Below are 26,564 nucleotides of genomic sequence, written 5' to 3'. Positions count from 1 at the left end.
TCCTTTTAACTTCTTTATCTCAAAAAAATATAAAGGTTTGGTATGTTATACAAGGTATTACAAAGCTATAACCAATTTTATATGAAAATCGTAACAAGTTTATCTCCCTGTATAAATAAAAATAAGCAAAACAGCAATGATACATTGGTTCCATATTTTTTTATTTATTATCAAAATTTATAAAAATTTCTTTATAACTAATACAGGGTGAGTCAAAACGCAAGTACATTATTTTCTCAGTAATTTTAAATGGAACACCCTGTACTTTATATCACTATTGAAACTTACCTTACTGTAGTTTGTATACAACATTCCCTATGTCTAAATTTATTAGGTTTCGAGATATTTTCATTTTTCAATGGACCAGTAGCATGGCCACCACGATTACCAGAATTTGATAAACTGTACTGATTTTTTTTGGGATATTTTAAGAATGAAGGTTATGGTGTATTCTACGAATATACGACTGTTTTGGATTATCGCGACAACGAATATTTTAGTGGGCAACATAAGAAGTACGAAAGTATTTTGCTCCAATAATTCCTCCAATAAACAACAATATAATTTGCAATTTACTTTCGTTCTTCATATTTTGCACAGTAAAATATTCGTTGTCGCGATAATCCAAGAGGGTCGTATATTCGTGGAATGGGGAATATAAAATTTCTCCAACAACAAGAGATGAGACGAAAAATAGAATACAAAGTGTGTTTCGAAGTGTTAATTTACAAATGCTTCGTAGTGTAAGTAACTCATTAAATGACCGTCTTTAGGCATGCATAAATGTGTTACGAGGTCATTTTGAACAACTTATGTAGGTAATTAAATATTTAAAATATTTTATTAAAAGTAGCTTCTAATTTTTTCAAAAATGTTGTATTTTGTGTCCATGTTTTTTTTTTTGTAAAATTTCTTTATTTGTTATATTGTTACATTTACATACAAAATAAGTTTTTAATTGTTTACACAAAATGTTGTATTTTGTGTTTGTGTTTTTTTTTTGTAAATTTAATAACTCATAAATTATTTTTCTTTCTTTATTTGTTACACTTACATACAACAGTAGTTTTTAATTGTTTTAAAAATGTTGTATGTTGTGGTTGTGTCTTTTTTGTAAAATTTATTACAAATAAGTTATTTTTCTTTCTTTATTTGCTACATTGTTACATTTATTACCAGATTGATAATCAGTAATGGTAAATTGTCAGTTTTAGACAATTCAGTCATAGCTTACTTAAAATTTGGGAAGATTTAGACCCCTAATTAATAATTTGCTCTGAAAAATGAAAATATCTCGCAAACTAATAAATTTAGACATAGGAAATGTTATATAGAAATTAAAGTACAGTAGTGGTACTTTTCGATAGTGATATAATATACAGGGTGTTATATTTAAATTTACTGAGAAAATAATGTAGGTACTTGAGTTTTGACTCGCCCTGTATTCAATATAAAGAAAATTAGCATTATCAATCAGGTATGAAAATTTTAACAATAATTAAAAAAATATGGCATCAATAGTGCATTGCTTTTGTGCTTATAGTAGGGGACGAAAGTATGCTAAATATGCAGTCACTCGAGCGTTATGGGGACCTATTGGGTTGTGATTATTAGGTCCTAAAACTAAAAAAAGTTAAGTAGAATTTTCCATTTTAGTGGGGACTTTCCATTTTTTAATTTAATTTTCCATTTCCAAGAATCGTTTTTTTTTCGATTATGACGCCATCTATCCATAACTCGAAAAAATGTTTCGAAAAAAAGTTGCTTATTTTTACGTAAAGAATCCAAATCTGCAATAAAAATTTGGGGCTCCTATTTAAGATTTTAATGTAACCCACACCCCACTTCCGTGGGGGGTCGTGTTTGATACTATTCGATAGATTTTTCAAAAATATTGAATTAGTGTATTTTTGCAGTTTATCGATTTGATGTTCATTTCGCGAAATATCGCGGGGTTGGTATTTAAAATTTTAAATTTACCCCCACCCATCTCCGTGGGGGGTCGTGTTTGGTTCGATAGATTTTTTTAAAATATTGAACACGCATTTTTTAGTTTTTCGATCTTAATCTGACAATTTCGAGTTTTTTTAAGGATAGATTTTTTTTTCGGACCCACCTTAATGAACTCCCCTGTGTTAAGAGCCAATATATGGTAGAGGTACATCTGCAGGGTACCAGGTTTCTCCCCATATGATGATCTGACGCGCTCGAGTAACTGCAAAAATCCCCGCTTGGGCTCCCCTATGATCTAAATAATATACATAGTTTCAAAACATCATCGAAAATTATGCTCATTTTTTTTATTTCCATGAACTGACTAACGGATTCCCCCAATTTTTTTTATTAATTTAAATTTTTTCTTTGGTATTTGTAGAGTTGGGCAAGGAAACGGTTTACTCAAATTTCTTTTTTGAACTAATACCGGGAGTAATTAAAGAAATGTGTTTCTTATGTTAAGTTTGAGACACCCTGTATGGACGATAAGGTACAAGTGTGGGTATACATCGAAAAGTCTTATGCTTTGTGAACGTTTTGCTTTTTTAATGGCCCTGATATATTTAGAAACAAAGAAAATGAACGTATTTATTCTTTAACATGTGTTTTAACTGAAACAAAACTAAATTAACAATACAAAATAACAGTTAACAAAACTTTAAAAACAGAAAGACAGATGAGCGGTATGCATAGCGCAATATTAAAGAGACGAGATTGTTTAATTGAGGCTTTGTGATGTTTTAGGGTGGAATTTCCTTGAGAGTAAGGATTTGGTATATACGTGGATGTCTTTTAAATAGCGAGAGTTACATTAGACAGATTTTCTTTCTTTAAACACTTTGTTCCTTTCGCACTATATATAGGAAATAATTTCATATTAGTATAATATGATAAGACGAGATCTCAAATATCGCATATCTCAGGTAAAACACATATTAAGAGTGAAACCGTCTAATGTATTTATTATTAAAGATATCAGAGAAATTAACAAAATAAAATGTTCACAAAATATGAGAATACAACATAAAATCGATGTATACTCACCTTCGCAACTTTTCCTCCCTACAGGGTGTCTCAAACTTTTGATGCAGTTAAAACACATAAATAATAAAACCGTCTATTTTCTTTTTATATAAAGATAGAAGGGACATTCAAAAGACCAAATGTTCACAAAACATAAGACAGCGATACGATTTCGATGTATACTCACACTTGTACCTTGTCATATCTACAGGGTGTCTCAAACTTAACATAAGAAAAACATTTCTTTTCTTTCATCCGGTATAAGTACCAAAAAAAAATGTGTGGAAAGCGTTTCCAACTGTGTAAATAAGAACTCTAAGGACCTCATTGCCTTCTTTATGTATGAATATAAAACAAAAAAGTTGTGACTGGCTAATTGACACCCAAGTCTATGCCATAAAAAAGAAAAAATACTGTGTCAATACCAACGAAATTTTAAAATAATGAAAATCAGCGGAATCCGTTAATCTGTTCACGAAAAACTCAACTATGAAAATGAACATAATTTTAGGTGTGAAACTATGTGTAGTTTTCATAATATGTATGTTTCTTTCTTCGTATTTATAATTTACAGGTATACCTATAAAAAAAGCTACATTGATATGATAATAATGCAGAGGTGCTAATTTTTCAGAACGCTGAGGTAATTGTAACAACTCCAAATGGAAAAATTCGTGGAAGACAAGAATATTCCCAAAGGAAAATATCGTTTTACGCTTTTCAACAAATACCTTTTGCCAAGCCACCCGTAGGATCCTTGCGATTTAAAGTAAGTAGCATTAAAGAACAAAATTTCACTGATTTTTTAGCATTAAAGAACAGAATTTCACCGACAAAATCGTATTCCAGAAAGCCTTGATATCAGTGGTTATTTCTTTCAGTTTATAATGACGTGAAATTTTTGATTAGACATGTCATTGTAAAAGGACCCCGCAGAAACCTTATGATGAATGGCTCTCTGTCAAATGCTCTGAAACTTTGGGTTCTGGTAGTCCTTGATGTGTAGAGCAAAAGACTCAATGGGCGCGTCACTCCAAAAAATCATGGTTTTAAGATATAAGCCTCTAAAGTTATAGGTACAGTGAAGTCTTTTGAGTTGGAATAAACTCATTTTCTCGAGAATGGATGACTAGAGATAAATTACGAATAAGGTCGATTTTTAGTTTTAAATTATAATTTGTTGGCATATATATCATACTAGTGACGTCATCCATCTGGGCGTGATGACGCAATCGATGATTTTTTTTTAATAAAAATAGGGGTCGTGTGACAGCTCATTTGAAAGGTTATTCAATTCTCTATTCACTAATATATACATTATTATAATTATGTATAAAGGGTGCCCAAAATTTTTTTTTAATTAAATTAATTGAGTCACAAAGAAGAATGTATATAATTTATTTAATTCGAAATACATTTTACTGTTGTCCGAAAACAGGAAAAAATGTTTTTCATAAATAAATATTGTTTTTACATTTACAATGCAAAATTCAATTTTTTGCATTTCATTGTAGTTACTAAAAACTATCCTTGTCATACTTGGCAGCAATTATAAGTACTGTACACCCTTCTAAATTGTATTAAACAAACGTTTCTGGCTACTACCAGAGGCGTACGAGGGGGGAAAAGGAAGGTTAACCATCCATTTTCCCCTGTCGTACGCCTCTGGTAGTAGCCGGAAACGATTAATTAACATAATTTAGTAGGGTGTATAGTACCTACATTTTCTACCACGTATGACACGGATATGTCAAATAGTTTTAAAGTAGCATTTTTTAAAATAATTTATTCTTTATTTAAAACGTTAAGAAATATTTGTACCCGGTACTTTAAAGCTGTTTGACATATCCTTATCATTTATTGTACACCCTATTAAATTAAGTTAAACAATTGTTTCTGGCTTCTACCAGAGGCGTACGACACGGGATAGTGAGTTGTTGACCCTTCAACTAGAAATTCTACTAGAAATTCTACGCCACAGATGAAACTGCTATTTTAGATTCTCCAATAGTTTTTATGAAAATAACATACTCCTCATTCGTAGAGATAAAGTCATTAGTTTTCGAGATATTTGAAGTTAAAAATGAAACGGCACAGTTAATTTGATTAATCTATTATGCTCCTTCGTTTTTAACTTCAAATGTCTCGAAAACTGATGACTTTATCGTTACGAATGAAAAGTATATTATCTACATAGAAAGTATTGGAGAATCCAAAAATTGCACTAAAATAGCAATTCTGTCAGTGGCGTAGAATTTTGGGAAGGGTCAACCATTCACTTTCCCCCGTCGTACGCCTCTGGTAGTAGCCGGAAACGTGTGTTTAATACAATTTAGGGTGTACAGTACTTACACTTTCTGTCAAGTATGACAAGGATATGTAAAATGGTTTTTAATAACTACAGTGGAATTCAAAAAATTGAATTTTGCATAGTAGAATTAAAATGCGTTTATCTCGAAAATGGTTGAGTTTAGCTAGATAAATATAGTATACCTTTTTTACGTAAATATAATAGAGGAATAAAAATTTTGATCTTAAAATTATGTAGAGTGGGAGATAAAAAAAAATGAACGTATTAAATGAGCGCTGAAAGACGTATGTGGCGCCCTCTGGGTAATATATAATTTTTGGTAGGAAATTTAGGTTTACCGTCCTAAAAAATCCCCACTTACCAAATTTCGTGTTGGTATCTCATGTCTGTCAGGAAATATTCAAAAATTAGTAAAATAAAAGTTTAACTTTGACACCCTGTATTTCTGTTATCATCAACTTTCATACTATGGTAAGTTAGCTCGAACTTATTTTAACCTCAGGACTCGATAATCAAAAACGTCAAGCTGACAGTGCCCATTAAAATCTGCTCTTAATAAAATTAACTATTTAGCGAGTTAATTAGTAGAAAAAAGGACACTTGGTGTGATTTAAAACCTGATATTGATTGAGTGTGATAAACAGTGCTATAAGCGACCCCCAATGGGGGAAGCTTTTTCCCCAGGGACACCATTAGGTGAAAACTTTTCAGGTGCTAGTGAGAATAGTGAAATGGATATTATTGAATCAAGTTTAATAGAAAATTTGGATGATTCTACTGCGAAAATTACAACTAAAACCAGAGATGTTATTAAAGTGCCGACACAACAAATTCCACCTCCGCAAAAAGTTGTAGAGAAAAAATTGTTCAACGTTGCATCAGATAAGTACAATTTTGATAATGTTTATGTATATATAGAAAAATCAAACAATCAGGATATTGGCCGTTTACATCCACTTACTGTTGCGGACATTTTGCATAAAAAATTGAACATTCCTAATATTATTGAAATAAAAGCCATTGGAAAAAACAGAATTAAAGTTTTGTTAAGGTCAATCGTAGATGCAAATAATTTAGTTAAAAATATAAAATTAAAAGACCAAAACTTAGTAGCATATGTCCCTAACCATTTACTAGAAATAAGAGGCCTAATAAGAGATATTGATACTCAATACGATGAAAAGTATTTGTTAGATAATAGTAAATCTCCCTCCCCCATAATAGCCTTTAAAAGAACTTACAGAAAAGTTGACACCGATGGAAAAACTAACTATGTACCCAAAAGGACAATGATAGTCACCTTCGAAGGAAATATTCTTCCTAGCTACATTTCAATAAATAGTGTATTTTTTCCTGTTGAAACCTACATTGGCAAAGTAACACAGTGTTACAATTGCTTAAGATTTGGACATATTTCCAAGCAGTGTCGCAGTCCACAAGCACATTGCATAAAATGTGGAAAAATCAAAAATGAAGATCATACATGTCAAGATAATGATGTTCAATGCATACATTGTGATAGTAAAGATCATGTTTCCATATCCAAGAAGTGTCCAAAATACGAACATCAAAAGAAGATAAAGAACGTGATGATTGAGCAAAAAATTTCCTTTATCGAGGCAAAAAATTACTGTGAATCGTCCTTCTCGGGATTGTTTATTCAGAATAGATATTCCACACTAGACAATATCGAAGACAGTTTCCCTCCCCTCCCAACATCTTCAAAAAAATCATCCCCTTCTACTACCACACATAAAAATCAAAACATTTCAAATAATACATCCCAATCCCAACCCTCCTCAAGCCACTATAATATAGCTAAAAAACGAAAAATATCACCAAACCAAACACAAAACAATTCACCCATGTTCCCTTTTAATTTTGGGCCCTCCAAACCCCTTCCTGCTAATTTAAAACCCCCAATTTGTCAAAACAAATCAGATCAACGAGTATTGGAAACTCTCATTTCCAATTATATTTTTAATTTGATTACAAATATTCAAACTGTAGATGATATAAAAACTATGAGTCAAGATAGTATTTACCATGGTATAAAAACGATTTTAGAGGATATCACTCATAAATAACATGTTCCCAGAACTTAAATCATTAAAAATTTTGCAATGGAACGGTAGATCCGTTGTTTCGAATAAAAATAGTTTAATTCATTTTTTAATAACTGAAAATATTGATATTGTATTATTAAGTGAAACCTGGTTCAAACCAAATCAAAATTATACATTTAAAGGTTATAATGTAATTCGCCAAGATAGATATGACGGGTATGCAGGTGTTGCAATTTTAATTAAAACAACTATACCATTTCGTGAAATAAATATTAGAAACAATTTTAATGAGGGAATTTTAGTTTGCGGTGCTATCGTTAAATGTAACACAATAGAATTAAGTTTTTTATCTATATATAGACCTCCAAATATTAGTACATCCAAAAACGATTGGATAAATATCTTCTCACAAATCAAATCACCTTTTTTAATTGGCGGAGATATGAATGCTCATCACTCACTATGGGGCTCACTGCGTAATGATCCAGTTGGTAACCAAATTGTTAGCAGTATCGAAGACCTAGATCTTGTAATTTTGAATAATGGAGAACCTACATATCTTCCTAGATATGGTACTCAAAAATCTATGATTGACATTTCACTCTGCACAGCTAATATAGCCAGTAAATTTACTTGGTCAGTTTTATCTGACACCTTAGGCTCGAATCATTTTGCTATATCTATGAATTTTTCAATAACCAACACCTCACAAGAAATAATTTATCCAAAAAGCAAATGGAATATCAAGAAAGCCAATTGGTCCCTGTATACATCCTTAATTGAAAACATGTTTTCCAACTACAATAGCTCTTTCAATACTTATCAAAATTATAGTTTTCTATTAGATTGCATTAATGATGCTGCAATTAGATCTATTCCTCAATACAAAATTTTTAAATCTAAAAATCGATCGCCTCCACCATGGTGGGACCCAGAATGCGATCTGATAATCAATGACAGAAAAGAAGCATTAGCATTGTATAAACGTTCACCAAGCCTTGATAATTATCTAAATTGTCAGAAAGTTACTGCTCATACTAAAAAGCAGTTGAAACAAAAAGCCAAAGCTAGTTGGATTAAATGGTGTTCTAATTTAAGCAAAAATACCTCCTCTAAGGAGATATGGTCACAGGCCAACAAAATGAATCGAAAAGCATCTATTAGTATAAAACCCTTCAATGATAATCTATTAGACGACTTTTTTAATAAAGTATGTCCTCCTTTTGCTCAAAATTCACCTACACGATCTACACAAAGTCATCATTCAAATAATCACTTCCTGTTAAAACCATTTACTGAAACTGAATTAGATTTTGCCCTTAAAAACCGCATAAATACTTCTCCTGGTATCGATCATATAAAATACCCCATGTTAACCAACCTACCAGATGTTGCTAAAAAACTTCTTTTAAATGTCTTCAATGATATCATCCAAAAAAATATAGTTATCGATTCTTTCAAAGACATCTTAGTTGTTCCTATCCTTAAACCCGGAAAAGACCCAAACATCGTAAGTTCATATAGACCAATATCCTTACTGTCTTGTATTTTTAAAACTTTAGAAAGGCTTATAAAATTTAGATTAGATTGGTGGTTACAAAAAGAGAATTTACTTCCAGTAAACCAGTTTGGTTACAAAAGAGGTTTTGGAACTCTAGACGCTTTAACAACACTTGTTGTAGATGTACAGAATAACTTAACTAAAAATAACTACTTAGCAGCACTATTCTTAGATATTGAAGGAGCATATGACTCAGTTTGTTTATCAACCTTAAAACATAAAATGGTAAATTTTTTTCATATGCCAATTGCTTTCGTTAACACAATAATCGGTTTCTATACAGATAGGGTAATTTACATCAGAGATCATAATAATAAACTAATAGGACCTCGACATAATTATTACGGTATACCACAAGGCTCAGTATTATCACCAATTTTATTTAATCTGTACACCTCTGACATACATAAGATGCAAATAAACAACATCCCATTCAAAATCATACAATATGCAGACGATTTTTGTGTCTATATGGAAAGCAAGAAATATGAAAACGGTATGCAAAACCTAAGTACAGTTTGTAGTTCCCTCTTTCCATGGTTCTTAGAGAACGGCTTAAATTTATCAATTAAAAAATCAGCAGTATCTGTCTTTACAAGACACAATCTTCCTATAAACCAAGATGTATTACTTAGTGATCAATCTTTTACATTTAAAAATAATGTCAAATATCTGGGACTCATTCTGGACAAAAAACTAACTTGGAAACCACACATACAATATATGCTGGATAGATGTAGCAAAGGTATTAATTTCCTTAGAATGACAACTAGAGTGTGGTGGGGCTGCGATGTTGAAACATCTTTATTGTTTTATAGAGCTTATATACGATCCATTATAGATTATGGTGCTACCCTCTACGGTTCTGCTTCCAAAAACCTTTTAAGAAAAATTGACTTTTTCCAAAACTCTGCCTTGAGAATCTGTTTAGGTGCTATGAGATCTACTCCTATACAACCAATACATGTTGAAGCTTCTGAGCCTCCTTTACAGATTAGAAGAAATTTACTAAGCGAAAAATGGGTACTTAAAGCACACACTACAAATTTCGAATTATTTTCCAGTATATTTCATCTTAACGAATCAGATCTTACTCACAAGTATTGGATTAAAAAACCATCTCCGCCTTTATGTACTGCATTACAGAACAATCCTATTTTTTCAAAGGAATTAAACACAGTAGACAAAAACTTAGACTACTTTGCTCTCTTCCATAAAACTGATGTAATAATACCCACATACAACGAAAACAACATAATCAGCAACAATATCCTGAAATCTATTTTGAACTTCTACAGTGATGCAACAGTTATATACACAGATGCATCTAAATCAGGAGAAGGGTCTGGCTGTGCGTATTTTTTACCCTCAGGAGGTTTTGAATTCAAGTACAAACTTCCCAATGAGTTTTCAATTTTCTCTGCGGAATCATTGGCCATACTCGAAGCGTTGAAATATATTAAAAACTCTTATACTAAAAAAACGTTAATTCTTTCAGACTGTCTATCAGTTTTACAGAATATCAAAAATACTTTTTTGCCCAAAACATTTAGTAATCCTTACATATTTTTAATAAAGGATATGTTAAAGCAGTTAGAAGACTCTGGCTTCAATATAAAATTTATTTGGGTTAAGGCACATATTGGACTCAAATATAATGAGTATGTAGACTACTTAGCCAAATCCAGTATAACATCAGGCACTTTATTGTCATATTCTTTATGTGTATCAGATGTTATTACTATTTTTAAAAGAAACCAACTATCGATATGGAAAGATCAATGGAATCTTTACTGCTTAACAAACCCCACAAGATACACCACTTTACAACCAGTGATTCCACAAAGTACATGGTTTAAGAGTTTTAAAGCTCCACGTAAATATATAACAACTATAAATCGATTACGTTTTGGGCATGCTTGCTATCCAAGTCATTTATATAAAATAAATGTGATTGAAGACAATAATTGCAAACATTGCGGAAAGCAGGGTGATCTTGATCATATCTTTTTTGAATGTACTAAGTTTCAACAGCATTCAAACTCTCTCTATAAAAATTTAATTAAACTTGATATGCATGCACCATTCAATATACAGTCTTTGCTGGCTACAGGCTCACAACAAATATACAATATCATTATAGATTTCTTGTCAGATACACGCACGGTCCTATAAGATTTCTACGCGGGCATGAGATTTTTTATGATTTAAGTTCAGGTTTGCATCTTCTTTTTTTGTCATAAATATTTTATCACTTTATCAGAGTTCCATTATTGTTTTTATTGTATTATTATTGTATTGTATTATTTATTGTGTTACTATATTGTTTCTGTTTAATTTTGTATTAGGATTAGGATTGTATTTTGTTTATTGCAACTGGCTGTATGACTAATGTCTATGCCATTAAATAAAAAAAAAAAAAAAAAAAAAAAAAAAAAAAAAAACCTCAGGACTCTAAGGTTAAGCTATGGCCTATTCTTTACCAAACACCCTGTATAAATGTGCGCTTTTTATTTATAAATTTGAATATACAGGGTGATTCACGTAAGCCTGGCATAGTCCATAAGCTTTCTTTTTATTGGAACACCCTATATATTTTTAATATTTTTAAAAGCTGCCGAAGAACCTGATTTCAACAAACTATATTATGTATAATGTATTATGAATAATACAGGGTGAAAGTTTGGAATTATTATCTATGGAAACCACTTATGGAATAAAATAGTTTGTGTCCTTTTATTAGAAAATTATAAAAAAAACGCTAGAATACGTTAACTATTAAATTCACATATTTATTACTTTAACACAAATTTAAATATACAGGGTGATTCACGCAAGTCTAGCATAGTCCATGATCTATAATTTTAATGAAACAGCCTGTATATTTTTATGTTTTTAAACCTGCTAAACAATCTGATCTCAAAAAAGTGTATTATGTAGTTTCTATTATGAATAATACAAGCTGAAATTTTAAAATTATGTATAATTTTCGTCAAGATATAAATACATAAAATTTTGAAATTAATAATTTTGTCAAACTTTAAATAATGGTATTATTTTTTAAATTAGCTAAATAAAAAGATAAATTTTCTAAACTAAGCACCAATATATTAGGTTTTGTATTTAATGTGTTGACGAAATTTATAAATAATTTCAAAATTTCACCTAATAGATCTTACATAATTCACTTTTTTGAGATGAGGTTGCTAGGTAGTTTATAAGAACATAAAAATATCTAGGTTGATTCATTAAAAGTAACGATCATGGATATGGATTCACTTGCGTGAATCACCCTGTATATTTAAATATAAGTTTATAAAGCGACCATTTAAATTTAAAAGTTAACCTGTCCCAGCATTTTTTATAATTTTCAAAAATAATGACACAAACAATTTTATTCCATTAGTGATTTCCAAACATTATAATTTCAAAATTCCACCATTATTATTCATAATACACCCTACACGATATAGTTCGTTGAAATCAGGTTGTTAAGCAACTTTTAAAAATAAAAAGTATACAGGGTGTTCCATTAAAAATAAAGCTTATAAACTCTGCTAGTCTTGCATGAATCACCCTGTACATTTAAATTTATATTTACAAAGTGCACATTTATATAAAAATCGACGGCTCTCAGCGTTTTTTACAATTTTTTGAAAACAGGACAGAAATGATTTTATTCCATAAGTGCCTTCCACAGTTTAAACCTATAGGTATAATAAATAATCAAAGAATAATATTTTTAAATATACAGGGTAAGTATTTAGTGCGACATTGATCAATAAATCAATTATCAATTATGATCAAGTACGAAACGAATTAGAGGAAGAATACAGCAGCAAAATAACCAGAAAATAATTGGAATGGTTTGGGAACGTACAGAGGATGGAAGAAGAAAGATGACCAAAGTGAATATTAGAAACTAAAGGATAAAGAAATGAAAAATAGGAAGATAATTTCAAATAACGGTATAGCAGTAACTAACCACACAAAAGAATGAAGGCTTATTATAAGTATTGCTTTAACTACGTTTTTTTATCTATCTATTTTACTAAACAATTTTATATCTGGGTAAAAATTTTGATATTTCCTTCTACAGATTTTTTTCTCTTAAATTGTATCCAAAGTGATTTCCTATCTTCTATGTACAGTATACGGCAAAATAAACAGTGTTGACATGCATATTGAAATGTTTGTGATTATTGATATATTTAGTATACATGTATATACCCTTGCAAACAATATTCACGACGACTTTCTCGATGGTGGATCGGTCGGCCTCCTTCAGCATTCCCCATATATCATCAGGTGGCATTATGTGTGATGAGTAGCGATCTCTCAAAATGATCGCGCAGTAATGTGATATGTTGCACCGCGTTGCTGAAACCATTGTTGATTTTAAGCTTTCACCGTTTTCTCGACCTTTTCCGTTTGACCGAATATAGTAGGTACTCTCCGATAATTTTTTTCTGCAAAACTGAGGACCGTCCTGAAGAACCTAACATTAAAGGTCGAATCATATTATGCGTTCGGGCACGTAGCGTTTCGTTTCCGAAAAATATAAAAACCTGTTAACAAAGAGTTGTCTGATACCATACGCTCCGTATAGTATGAATTGTTCATATTTAAAACCATAAAAACAATATTTTTCGTAAACGAAACGCTACGTGCCCGAACGGATAAATATGAATCGTCCGTAACACGACATTCAGATACGTTATAACGACCGACGTTCGGAAACCACGTAGTCCATTTCGACGCATGGCACATACAAATTTGAGGTACACGCATTTCAGTAGGGGAGGTCGGGTACAATTGTAACAATTTTTACTTGTAATTTTTTATTTAAAAATGGGTTCCATATAAGTGGGATATAAACATAGATGACTATAGGTTGAACATTTGACTTACATTTCCAATTTTATTTTGTAAGTTTTATTGATTAACTTAGCAACAAGTGTTACATCTGTACCCGTTCAAGGGACAATTGTAACACATAAAGGGGACAAATGTAACAATGTCAAAATCATGGAATTTTATCCAACTTATTCCCAAAATAAATATTTATAAACAGGTGTCTTGTAAACCAATAAAGAATTAAATATTATATAAAGACCTACTTACTACTACTTGAAATAAAATCAAACATATTGTAACAAAAACGAGCGTTCGGGTATTTATTTACGACTTTATTATTTATTTATACAAGTTTACTTTACAAACTTTAGCTTATGACTAAACTCTATTTACAAATATGCCCGTATTTACACCCAGTTGTTATTCTGGAACAATCGACGCCCATCTCTAGCTATCAGCTTGTTCCGCCTACGGGACGTACGTTCGAGAAGTCTCTCCTCCTCTCCGCCGAGGCCTAGATCATTCGATTACGTCATTCTCGAGGTGTTTACTGTTATACGGTGGTCGGCCAAGATTTCTCTTTCGTTACACTGCTCCCCTCTTAAGATCTGAGCGTCCCGATCAGCAACTCTAGATGAAGGCCCAGGATGGCAGAATCTACAGGATTCTCCAGCTCTGCATACACCCCTAGAAAAGAAGTAGCAGTCTACTGTCTTTGAAAGGTATGACATCTTCGGGTTCATGCAACACACAGTAATTCGTACGCCAGTTTCTCTGAAGATCACTTCAAGCATGCTTCTCACAATCTTCCAATCCAGATTTTCTACTGCATGGCCTATTTTTGGTAAAGCCAACCCAAGTAGCAATTTGTCGACGCGACAACGTTGTCTACCGCGTGGCAACGTTTTGTTACAACGTTGTTATTGCCTAGAAAACGACCCAATTCTGCACTAATTTGGTGGACAATTTTTGAGTTGTCTTGACGTTGCCTAGGCAACCTTAAGCGTTGCATAAGACAACTGAAGCGACTATAAAAAGTGCCTGCGTGCAATGGTTGCTCAAAGAGTCGGACTGGTTATGTTTTTTTACCTATATAAAAAGTAAAATTTTGACATCATATCAGGTATTTAAATTTATATAATTACATAAATAAGGACGTAAACAAAATTACCTGCTGTGAAATTTATAAACGCATCTCAGATTACCGTCAAATATGGATATTCCACCTTTAAAAAACACACGCGCTCATTTTTTATCTCCTTTTTAACAAAAAATATGTAAATTTAAAAAATCTAATTTTAATATAAAAGCCAGAATTTATGTTAAAGATGTTTTGTATAAATTTAATGTATTGATGGTGCTTTTAAAGGTATTAGAAAATGCCTGCATTTTTTATATTTTGTGTTTTTATTTTCTTTACATCCCAAAAAAACCAAAATGGTGCATTAAACAACATTACCAATATTACTTAAAATATACCGTATTACCAACCATAGACGGATGAGACAACCGAGAAGTCCAATCGCCGACCAAACACGGCCTGGATCGACTATCCCAACCACTTTAGAACGCACTCTCTTATTGGGTGACAGAGGTCATGTGACCAGTGCAATGAAGTGCATCATTCTCCTTAACAGCGTTGCCACATTTAGTAGATATCTACTGTTTTGGTATATTTTTGATATTATTTAAAAAATTCTAGTAGGCAATGTTTTTTATTAGATGTTTGGTATATTTCAATATTTTGTTATCACTAAAATAAAATTTGCTTTTTAATAGTATTCACCCCATTTCTAAATTAATTTTCAGACATTTTGTTACAATTTCCCAATGTCATTACCGAAAATAAGATTCAGGACGTAGATGATGATAATAGATGGACAGAGAATAGACAAGGCGGAAACGGCGGGTTCGTTGGGAAAATATTCCCATGAGATATTTTTGCATAATCACATTCGTGAAACATCCCAGAATAAGGTTCAAGAAGTCGCCCACGAGAAAAGTGGGCCAATTTTTTTTTAACAATTTTTTTTTAATCAAATTGCAAAAATGAATATTTTGGCCCGCACTAATTTTTTTTTAGATTTTTTGGACCATTCTGGACAAAAAAGGTCTCTTATAATTTTTCTCTAAAGTTGATCTTTTTCGAGTTAGAAGCAAGTTAAAATTTGAAAAACGCGAAAATGGCCATTTTTAAGGCTTCATAAGTCTGTCAAAAATTATTATTTTGAAAGTCAGAAAGTGACTAAATCAAAGTTTAAAGTCGCCGTTACATGATCCCGAAGAAATCTGTTTCATTAATTTACTACCAAGCTGTTATTTTTAATTAATAACAATAAGTGGTTGTATCGTATTGACGCTGCTGTAAATGTGAGTGCGAGGACTGCTGGAATAGCTTCTCTCTCGCACTCAGCATTTACAGCCCCGCACACGTGAATGGCGCTTATTATTATTACTTAAAAATAACAGCTTAGTAATAAAATAATGACAAAAATTTCTTCAGGATCTTGTAGGGGGGCTTCAAACTTTGATTTAGTCATATATTGACTTTCATAATAATAACTTTTAACCGAGTTATTAAGCCTTGAAAATCGCCATTTTTCGTTTTTTTCAATTTTAAATTGCTTATAAGTCGAAAACGATCAACTTTAGAGAAAAATTATTAGAGACCTTTTTTGTCCAGAATGGTCCAAAAAATTAAAGAAAAAATTGCTCGGGCCAAAAATATTGATTCTTGCAATTTGATTAAAAAAAAATTGTTAAAAAAAATTGGCCCACTTTTCACTTGGGCGACTTCTTGAACCTTATTCTGGGATTTCTCACGAATGTGATTATGCAAAAAAATTTCATGGGAATATTTCTCCCTTCGAACCCGCCGTTTTCGCCTTGTCTAGAAATGAAACTGGTAAATACCAGATCTAAATAAGGAAATCTTCATATAATAGGGCTTTTCATCGATTGTCATTTGTTTCGAGCTTCTGTGAAATGTCGTATAATCCGTGTATAATATTAATATACACGGATTATACAACATATGACAGAGGCTCGAAACAAATGACTGTGAATGAAAAGCCCTATTGGTTTGGAGAATTTTCAAAATGATTGTAACGCTCGGTTTCATAATCAGTTTTTTAAATTTTAAGTAAGTTGGTACCTCTACCTTTATCACAATTCATATATGGGTAAATGTCAACTTTAAAGTGAACTTTACTTAATGTTTACTTTAAGTTGATTATGAAATCGGGCGATTTTGACAAGTAACCGTTAACACAGATTTTACTGTATTTACAGGGCCTAAAAGATTCTACTGATTTCTATTGATTTTTTGAAAGCAAAACTACTATCCGCTTCAAGATAATTCGGATGGAATTCAGACAAAATATGTACAAAAAGTACATTATTTTGTCGGAGTTTCAGCCAAATTATCTTGCAACGGATATAGTACTGCATGAAAGAGTAAGAACTGGCCTGGCAACCCTGTCTAGCAAAGCTGATACAAAGATTAGAGCTTATCAAATCTATTGATAAAACAATGGACAATGGAGAAACCAGCTAATAAAAAACAAATAAACAGGTTGTTAAATAAATCGAAAATTTCCAGCAAAATAAAATACAAAATAATAAGAAAAAAGTAAGGTTATAAAGTAAATTCTTTTTTTGCTCCTGAAGTTGCCGTAAACGTGTCACATATCTATAGAACTATACGTAAAGGCCCTGTGGTCGTGAGAGACAACTACCTAGTCGGCCAGAAAACCCATGGGCGTAAATTAGTTTAGCATTATAACGTTTTTAAGTAGTTGCGATTGTTGAAAAAATTTGACTGTGATATGTAGTTGTCACAATAGTAATAACTTAGTTGCCCATATAACTAAAGATATTACTTAACGTTGTAACATCGTAATGTCAGACGGGTTAGGGGTCGTTGGCCGAAACAACTGAAAATGCTCTCGGGCAACGTTATATACAGTGCATTTGTTTGTACTGACAACCAATGCGTCGAAAAATTGCTACTTGGGAAATCTTTGATGTCATAATTACACACGATTTTCTTCAAATTAGTTAGAGCACGCCATATGTTCTCGTAGCTTGGCGTGTCCGTATAAGACTTCCTGGCCACCATATACAGCAAAGATCGAGGACCATCTTCCAATCGCAGTACTCTTCCAATTTTAGGGTGCTGATGTCTTAACTCGTCCAGGCGGCCTAACTTTCTATTGAATATGGACGAGATTCCTTTAGTCATCTAGAGGTCTTGGGCAACACAGTGGGCTAGAGAGACGTTTTCTGGAACACCAAACAGATCTTGCTGAGCTTCTGTGGTCACGCCGAATCTAGCACTCTTTCCCGCTGCGTAATTTGACATAAATTGATTAAAACTTGGCTGTGCGGCGTCTTTCATCTCCTGTTAAAGGACTCGGGCTTCTTCTGTTTCATTTGAGCCAGCATATGGTGCAAGACGATTTATGTGAATAACTTTTGGTTTACCGTTTGGCAACTTCTTAATTCTGTATATTACGCCATTTATTTTTTTTTAACTTCATACGGACCTTCCCATTGTCTTTGCAGTTTAGGATACAAGCCGCGACGACGTTGTGGATTATAAAGCCAGACAAGATCACCTACTTCGAAGCTTTCATTCTTGCATCGAGAATCATATTGATCTTTCATTCTGTTACTGGCTATCTGGATGTGTTGTCGGGCAAATTCATGAATGTTGTTCATTCGTAACCTCAGGCGGTCGACGTATTCTTCGCCTGCAACATGTTCCTCGGAAGGTCTGCAGCCAAACTCTAGGTCGCAGGGCAAACGAACTTCACGACCCAACATCAGGCAGGTTGGTGTTTGACCTGTAGTTTCATTTACGGCCGAGCGGTAGGCCATCAGGAATAAATGAATGTGTTGGTCCCAATCTCGCTGATGTTCAGATACAACTTTGGACAAGTGTTTACCCATCGTTCGGTTCATCCTCTCGACCATCCCATCTGATTGAGGATGCAGGGGTGTTGTTCTGGTTTTATTGGCACCAATCAATGTACAAACGTTTTGGAAAAGAGCTGACTCAAAGTTTCGCCCTTGGTCGGAGTGGATCTCCAAGGGAACACCAAATCGGCTGAAGAATTCTTTAACAAGTACCTCTGCAACGGTAGCAGCTTCTTGATTTGGTAATGCATAGGCCTCGGTCCATTTCGTAAAATAATCCATGGCTACCAGGATGTATTTATTTCCAGCATCAGTTTCTGGAAATGGACCTGCAATGTCGATTGCTACTCTTTCCATAGGACTACCAACATTATACTGTCTCATGGGTGCTCTCTTTTTACCAACTGGACCATTACCGGATGCACACAGTTCACATTTCCTGCACCATCTTCTTACATCATCTTTACAGTTCACCCAATAGAACCGTTCTCGAACCTTTTGCAGAGTCTTCGTAATACAAAAGTGTCCACCTGATGTACCGTCATGCAACTGACGCAATACTTCTGACACTTTACTTTTAGGTACAATCAACTGAAGCTTAGATTCTGTACCATCATCGTTCTCAAAGGTTCTGTACAGAAGATCATCTTTTAGAATCAGGCAATTCCATTGGCTCCAGTAGGCCTTGACTTCCAGACTACATGCACTAATGTTTTGCCAACTAGGTCTCTCACCTTGACGCATCCAATCCAATACTCTTTTTATACATAGATCATCTTCTTGGGCGTGTTGTAACTGTTGGGGCTGCCATTGTTCATTAACTACGGTGGTTCGTCTCACGGGGCAAAATAGTTCCTCTAATTTGGCACAGTGATTACAATTTGCACTGCATGGTCGTCTCGAAAGGGCATCAGCATTTGAATGAACTCTTCCGGCCCTATGTTCTATCTCGTAGTCATATTCTTGTAATCGTTCTAACCATCTTGCCATCTGGCCCTCTGGATTACGGAATTGCATGAGCCATTTTAGAGCAGCGTGATCTGTTCGAAGAAGGAACTTTCTGCCATACAAGTATTTATGGAAATGTTCGCAAGCCTTCACTACACCCAGCAGTTCTCTTCTGGTAACGCAATAGTTTCTTTCTGGTTTCGACAGGACTTTGCTGAAATAAGCGATGACTTTTTCCTGTCCATCCTGGATTTGGGAGAGAACAGCTCCTATGGCACTGTTGCTAGCATCGGTATCCAAAACAAATTTTCCTGCCTGTCCCGGGTAGCTTAATATCGGTGCACTGATCAGAGCCATTTGTAGTTGTTCGAAAGCCTTTTGGCACTCTTCACTCCATATATATTCTTTGCCCTCCTCCGTCAACTTTGTTAGGGGCTTGGAGATATTGGCAAATCCTTTGACAAATCGTCGGTAATATGTACATAGGCCAAGGAAACTTCTAATTTCATGTTTATCTTTTGGTACTGGCCAATCTTTAATTGCTTCAATCTTTTCAGGATCAGCTGTTACACCGTTACTCGATACAATATGTCCCAAGTACTTAACTTCTCGTCGAAACATGTAACATTTCTTCGGACTTAACTTCAAGTTCGCTGCCCTCAATCGTTGAAAGACTTGTATTAAATTCTTGGCGTGTTCATCAAATGACCTTCCAACCACAATTACATCATCCAAGTAAACCAGGCATGTTTCCCATGTTAGACCTCTTAAAACTGCCTCCATTAATCTTTCAAATGTGGCAGGGGCATTACATAAACCAAACGGCATAGCCGTAAACTGCCAAAGCCCTGATCCTATCGAAAATGCGGTTTTCTCCCGATCGGCTGGCTCCATGTCTACTTGCCAATATCCACTTTTTAAATCTAGTGTGGAAAACCATCGAGAACCGGAGAGAGTATCCAAGGTATCGTATATTCGGGGCAAAGGATAACTATCTTTTTTTGTTACCGCATTGAGCTGGCGGTAGTCGATAAAAAAACGCGTCGAACCATCTTTCTTCTTTACCAGAACTACTGGTGATGTCCATGGAATGTTCGATGGTTCAATTACCCCTTGTTTGTCCATATCCTTGATAATCTCTTCGGCTTCATCTCTTTTCGCCAAAATGGAAGTCTTCTAGGCCGTTGTCTGATTGGCTAAGCGTCTCCGGTATTTATTTTATGCGTTACTATGCTTGTTCTGCCTTTATCCTTCTTATCAATAGCAAAAACATCTTGATACTCTATTAGCATAGACCTCATTTTTTCCGTTCGTTTATGATCAAGATCTTGGCATCTTTCAATGATTATCTCAACAAGGTCTTTTGGATACTTTGACTTCGATGATTTCTCATTGGTATTCATAGAGCAAATTGAAGCCACGGGGACACACTGTCCGATCAAAGCTCCTCTACTTAACTTGATAGCAGTTTTCCTTAAATTCATAACTTTAACAGGGATGACATCTCGAACTTTTACCAAAGTTTTCGCCGTTAGAAACTCGACATTATCCACATCTTCGACCATCCTTAAACTTCCCTCTCGGCAGTGTCCATCAAGCATGGTCATCAGAATTTTCTCACTATTACCGGGTATGGTTACGTCGCATGTAGTTAGTAAGCGGATGGCATCTTCTTTGTCGTCGTGAAAGGGCAACTCTTCACCATTGATCCTGAGAACTCCATTTTGAACATCCAATATTGCCCCCACTTTTCTTAGTACGTCCATCCCCAATATGAAGTCGTCGGAGGTCTCGGTAATTAATACTTGATGTTCAGCTGTGGTCTGGCCAATGGATATTGACATATTAGCCTCGCCATATGTATTAATTAGCTCACCAGTCGCTGTTCTAAGCTTTACTGTTGCAGGTGATAACTTATAGTGGCCTCGTACTACGTCTGGACGTGCGATAGTTCTCGTTGCACCTGTATCCACCAAAAACGATCTACATCTATTATTGATACGACCTTCGATGTATAAGTTGTGGATTGCACCGGAGTACGTAAGGTTGACAGTTACTATGGGGGCTTTAGTTTTCGAGGTCGGCAGTTGCCCCTTGGTGTCGACCCGCTCTAGTTTTCCGACGGCTGTACGATCTTCTTGCAATTGCGACGAATGTGGCCTACGTCGCCGCAATTCCAACATCTAGGCTCGCGTCTCTTTGGCATCTCGGTACAAACTACTCTCCGTATCATTTCCTCCAGAGGTTCATCGTTGTTTTCGTCACTTTCTTCGATGGTTCTTACTTTATGGCTTCGTGAAGTTTGACTAGCCGTTTCGTGCTAAAATGCAATAGCAAGTGCTTCATCTAAAACTTTCGGTCTTGCTAGTCGTAAGGCTTTCTGTAGTTCACTCTCTTTCAACCCATTGATGAAGGTATCTACGACAATTTCTTCTAAAATACTGTCTGGCACCTCCGGATAAGCCAACCGCACCACACGAGCAACATCTGCTTCAAATTCTTGCAGATTCTCACTTGCTCGTTGACTTCTACTTCGCAGTTGTGCTTTGTATACTTGTTGTAGATGAGCATCTCCATAGCGTTTTTCTAGACGAGTGAACAAGGTCTGGTAATATTTTTCTTGACCCTTAGGAATTGACCTTAAGATATCTGCAGCATCACCTCGTAAAGCAGCAGTCAATGAAACAGCCTTTTCTTGTTCGGTCCAATGATTGGAGGTCACAATAGCTTCAAATTGTCTAAGATATATGGACCAAGAGGACTTTCCATCGAATGGTGGTAATTTGAATCTCATATTATGCGACGTTTCGTCTCTCGGTATTTCATCTTTCACTACAGGATCTAACGCGGCTGCATTAACTGATGGTTGTACTTTTGTATCGGTTATCATGCTCTCTAGTAGTTTGATCTTTTCTTCTACGGTCTCTACACTTTTCTGCATCTTATCGAATGTTCTAGAAACTTCTTCAAATTTCTCATCGTTCTGTCTACAAACGTCTTTAATTACTTGAGAAACACTTTCGAATTTTCTAGAAGTTTCATCGATCTTTTGAGAAACACTTTCGAATTTCTCGTTGTTCTGTCTACTAACTTCCTCAAGTTTCTCGTTGTTCTGTCTACTAACTTCTTTAATTACTTGAGAAGTCTCGTCAAATTTTTTAGCAACGTTTTCGAATTTCTCGTCGCTTTTTCTACTAACTTCTTCAAGTTGCTCGTCGCTTTTTCTAGAAGTTTCATCGATCGTTTCAGAAACAGTTTTTAATTTCGATAAGATTACTTGTTCTGCTGACTGGAAGTGTAACGTCTCTGGGTCATCTCCGTTCTTCGTGAGGACATCCTTGAGTCGTGCTTGTAGGACTATCTTGCACCCACTGCTGTCTAATTCGTACTCTTCTAATTGTTCACGGAGCTGCTTTATGGTCAGTTCTTGTAGCAACATCTTTGTGCGTTGGTTTTATTAATAATGGACTGTATTGTAGAGTATTTTTACGATAAGGATATACCATTTATTTACATCTATATTTTATTTAATTCGAGAACAAAAACAAGTCCTGATAAGAACTGTCGCTGACAGGGCAAACGCCAAAATACAGAGGCGGCTCCAGAATTATTCGAAATAAAGAAAAGTGAGAAAGAAGCAAGGTAAGCTAGCTCTCGTACGGGTTGGGGCTGGATTGAGCAGGTCTTTAACACGAACTGTACGGGAGACGCGGAACTTGTGGAAACTCTCACTAAGAAGAAATGGAGGAATTTATAAAGGAACTGCGGGAAAAACTAGATAGAATGGAAGATAGAGGAATGAGAATAGAAGAAAAATTAGATGGGATCCAAAGTGAGCTGGAACAACTAAAAAATACGAATCAGGAACTTAAAAATGAAAATGAACTTCTCAAACAAGAGCTGCATCAACATAAAAATAGAATAGAACAAATAGAAAGGGATATGAAGAGAAAAAACCTGATAATACACGGCATTGAAGAAACAAGCGATGAGGACACACAAATACTGGTAAACAAAGTACAAGACATCATCAACAAAATGGAAATACCTTGCAAAGCCAACCAAGAGGTCACAGAAATTAGAAGAATAGGAGACAAAACTAGAAATCCTGAAAGACCAGTCCTGGTAGAGCTAAGAAGTGGGAATACAAGAACGGAAATTCTTAAAGCTTCATGGAAATTAAAAGGCTCGAAATGGTTTGTTAACGAAGACTATCCAAAAACCGTAATCGAACAACGCAAAACACTTATAAAACACATGAAAGAGGCAAGGATGAAAGGGTACAACGCAAAGATAAAATATAATAAGTTAATAATTAACGGAGACGAGTACGATATAGACCAGGTCAAAAGATGGAACAGCGATTCCGAAGATTTGAGAGATGATAATATGACAGAAACTACAAAGAATAAAACTGGAACGAGAACAGTGAGTGAAAGATCACCAAACGGAGACACAGAACTAGATCCAAGAGAAAAAATAAAGAAAGTAAACGAAAATCAAACATTAAAAAACTAGAATTGGAACGGAAACACATTATGACGACAATGGCACGAAAAATGGACAAGGCAATGATACAAAAGGATATGAGAACAAGCAAGATTAGCAAAAAGAAAGAAAGAAAGGGTAATACAAAAAAGAAAAAAAGAGAGGGAGGTGTTATAGGAATAGCGTCATGGAATATAAGAACATTACTTAGAGCAGGAAAACTGGAAGAAATTACATCAGTTCTGATACAGTATAAGGTGGAAATAGCAGCACTGCAGGAAATTAGATGGAAAGGGAAAGGACAAATAGATCAACAGAATAGTACCTTCATATACTCAGGGGAAGAAAAGCAAGGACAACATGGGGTAGGATTCATAGTAATTGGAAATATGAGAGACAAAATAATGGAAGTCAGACTAATAAACAAAAGAATAGCTTACCTAAGGATTGAAGCTAAACAGGCAAACATATCCCTACTAAATGTTTATGCACCGACAGAAAATGCGAAAGAGGAGGAAAAAGATCATTTCTACGACACTATGGAAGAAGAGCTAGAAAAAATACCAAAAGAAGATGTGATATTAATATTGGGCGATTTTAATGCACAAATAGGAAAGGAGGATTATATACAGCAAATAGCAGGCAAACATACAATACATGAGAAAACGAATGACAACGGGCACAGAATATGCAATATGGCGACAGGAAATAATATGTCTATCAGCAGTACAATGTTCAATCATCAAAGAAAACACAAAGTCACATGGGTTTCTCCAGACCAAAAAACAGAGTCACAAATAGACCACATATTAATATCGAAAAGAAGACAATCAAGTATAATGGATGTGAGAAGCTACAGAGGTGCATGCGGAGACTCAGACCATTACCTGGTGGTAGCAAAGCTGAGAGAAAAGATGAAAGTAATGAGAAGGCAGAAAGAGAGGAACAAGAGGTGGAATATCGAAAAATTGAAGGAAGCAAAAGAGATACAAAAGTATGAACATGAAATAGGTAAAAGAATTGCCGCACTGAATAAGGAAAGAGATGATGTCGAAGAAATATGGGGTGATATTAAAAAAGCAATTAACCACACGGCTGAGACTACATTAGGGACGAAGCAAATTACAAGAAAGAAGGACTGGTTCAATACAGAATGTAAAGAAGCAGTTGAAGAAAAAGTAAAAGCAAGAAATCAGTGGATGCGGACTCACAAAAATGAACATAGAGACATGTACGAGCAAAAAAGAAAGGCAAGCAACAAAGTAATAAGAGAACAAAAGAGAAAATTCATGGATAGTCAGTTGGAGGAAATTGAGGCGGAAAGTAAGACTCAGAACACCAAGAAATTCTACACAAAAATCAGAGAACAGAACAGAGGTTTCAAACCAAAAGTAAATGGAGTTAAAAATAAACAAGGGCAAATAGTAACACAAGATCAACCATATATGAAAGTCTGGATGGAACACTTCAAGGAGTTACTGGCAGAAAATGAAACAGAAGAGATTACAGAAATGGAGGAAGAGTGGGAAAATAATGGAATGAAGGAGCCAACACTCGAAGAAGTAATTGAAATAATTAAAAATAACAAAAACGGAAGAGCACCAGGAAAAGATAACATAAACAGCGAACTCATAAAACTAGGAGGGAAACCGTTGCATAGGGAAATACACAAACTGATAGTAAACATCTGGAAAGAAGAAAAAATGCCAAAAGAATGGCAAACAGGCCAAATAATAACGATACATAAAAAGGGAAACCAACAAGAATGTCAAAATTACAGGGGAATAACATTACTGAGTACAGTATATAAGGTATTGTCAACCATAATACAAAGAAGATTACAAGAAGCAGCAGAGAATAAGATTGGTCAATATCAGTGTGGATTCAGGAAAGGAAAATCCACAATAGATGCGATATACATACTAAAACAAATAATGGAGAAGGCGAACGAAGCTAACATAAACTTAGAAATACTTTTCGTAGATTTTAAACAAGCTTTTGATTCCATCAAACGAAACCAACTATTGGAAATATTAAAAATGCTACAGGTACCGCTTAAATTAAGAAAACTTATAAAAATGACGATGAGCCATACCAGAGCGAGTGTAAAAACGCAAATAGGGGAAACAGAAGAGTTTGAAACAAACAAAGGAGTGAGGCAGGGTGATGGTTTATCCACAACACTATTCAACATGGCAATAGAATATATTACCAGAAAAATGAACAAAGGTACACTCAGAAATAGAGGAGGTCAAATTGTAGCATATGCCGATGACGTTGTGATAATGGCAAAGAGAAGAGATATATTAACGCAAATGGTAGAGGAACTCATTCAAGAAGGAAAAACAGTGGGTCTGAGTATTAACGAAAACAAAACAAAAATTTTAAGATTAGG

General features: G+C 34.3%; 1 protein-coding gene across 1 annotated transcript in view; it reads left to right on the top strand.

The window, feature by feature from the left end:
- LOC114333510 (juvenile hormone esterase-like) overlaps positions 1-26,564 on the top strand; it is a 130,196-nt gene that overhangs the window by 6,629 nt on the left and 97,003 nt on the right. The window contains exon 2 of the mRNA XM_050643797.1: positions 3,653-3,787. Within this exon, the coding sequence (XP_050499754.1) occupies positions 3,653-3,787 (135 nt within the window). The remainder of the gene's footprint in view (positions 1-3,652; positions 3,788-26,564) is intronic.

Source organism: Diabrotica virgifera, chromosome 2 (assembly GCF_917563875.1).
Source record: "Diabrotica virgifera virgifera chromosome 2, PGI_DIABVI_V3a".
Classification (NCBI taxonomy): domain Eukaryota; kingdom Metazoa; phylum Arthropoda; class Insecta; order Coleoptera; family Chrysomelidae; genus Diabrotica; species Diabrotica virgifera.
The sequence above is the reverse complement of the archived record's forward strand: the minus strand, read 5'-3'. Positions and strand labels throughout refer to the sequence as shown.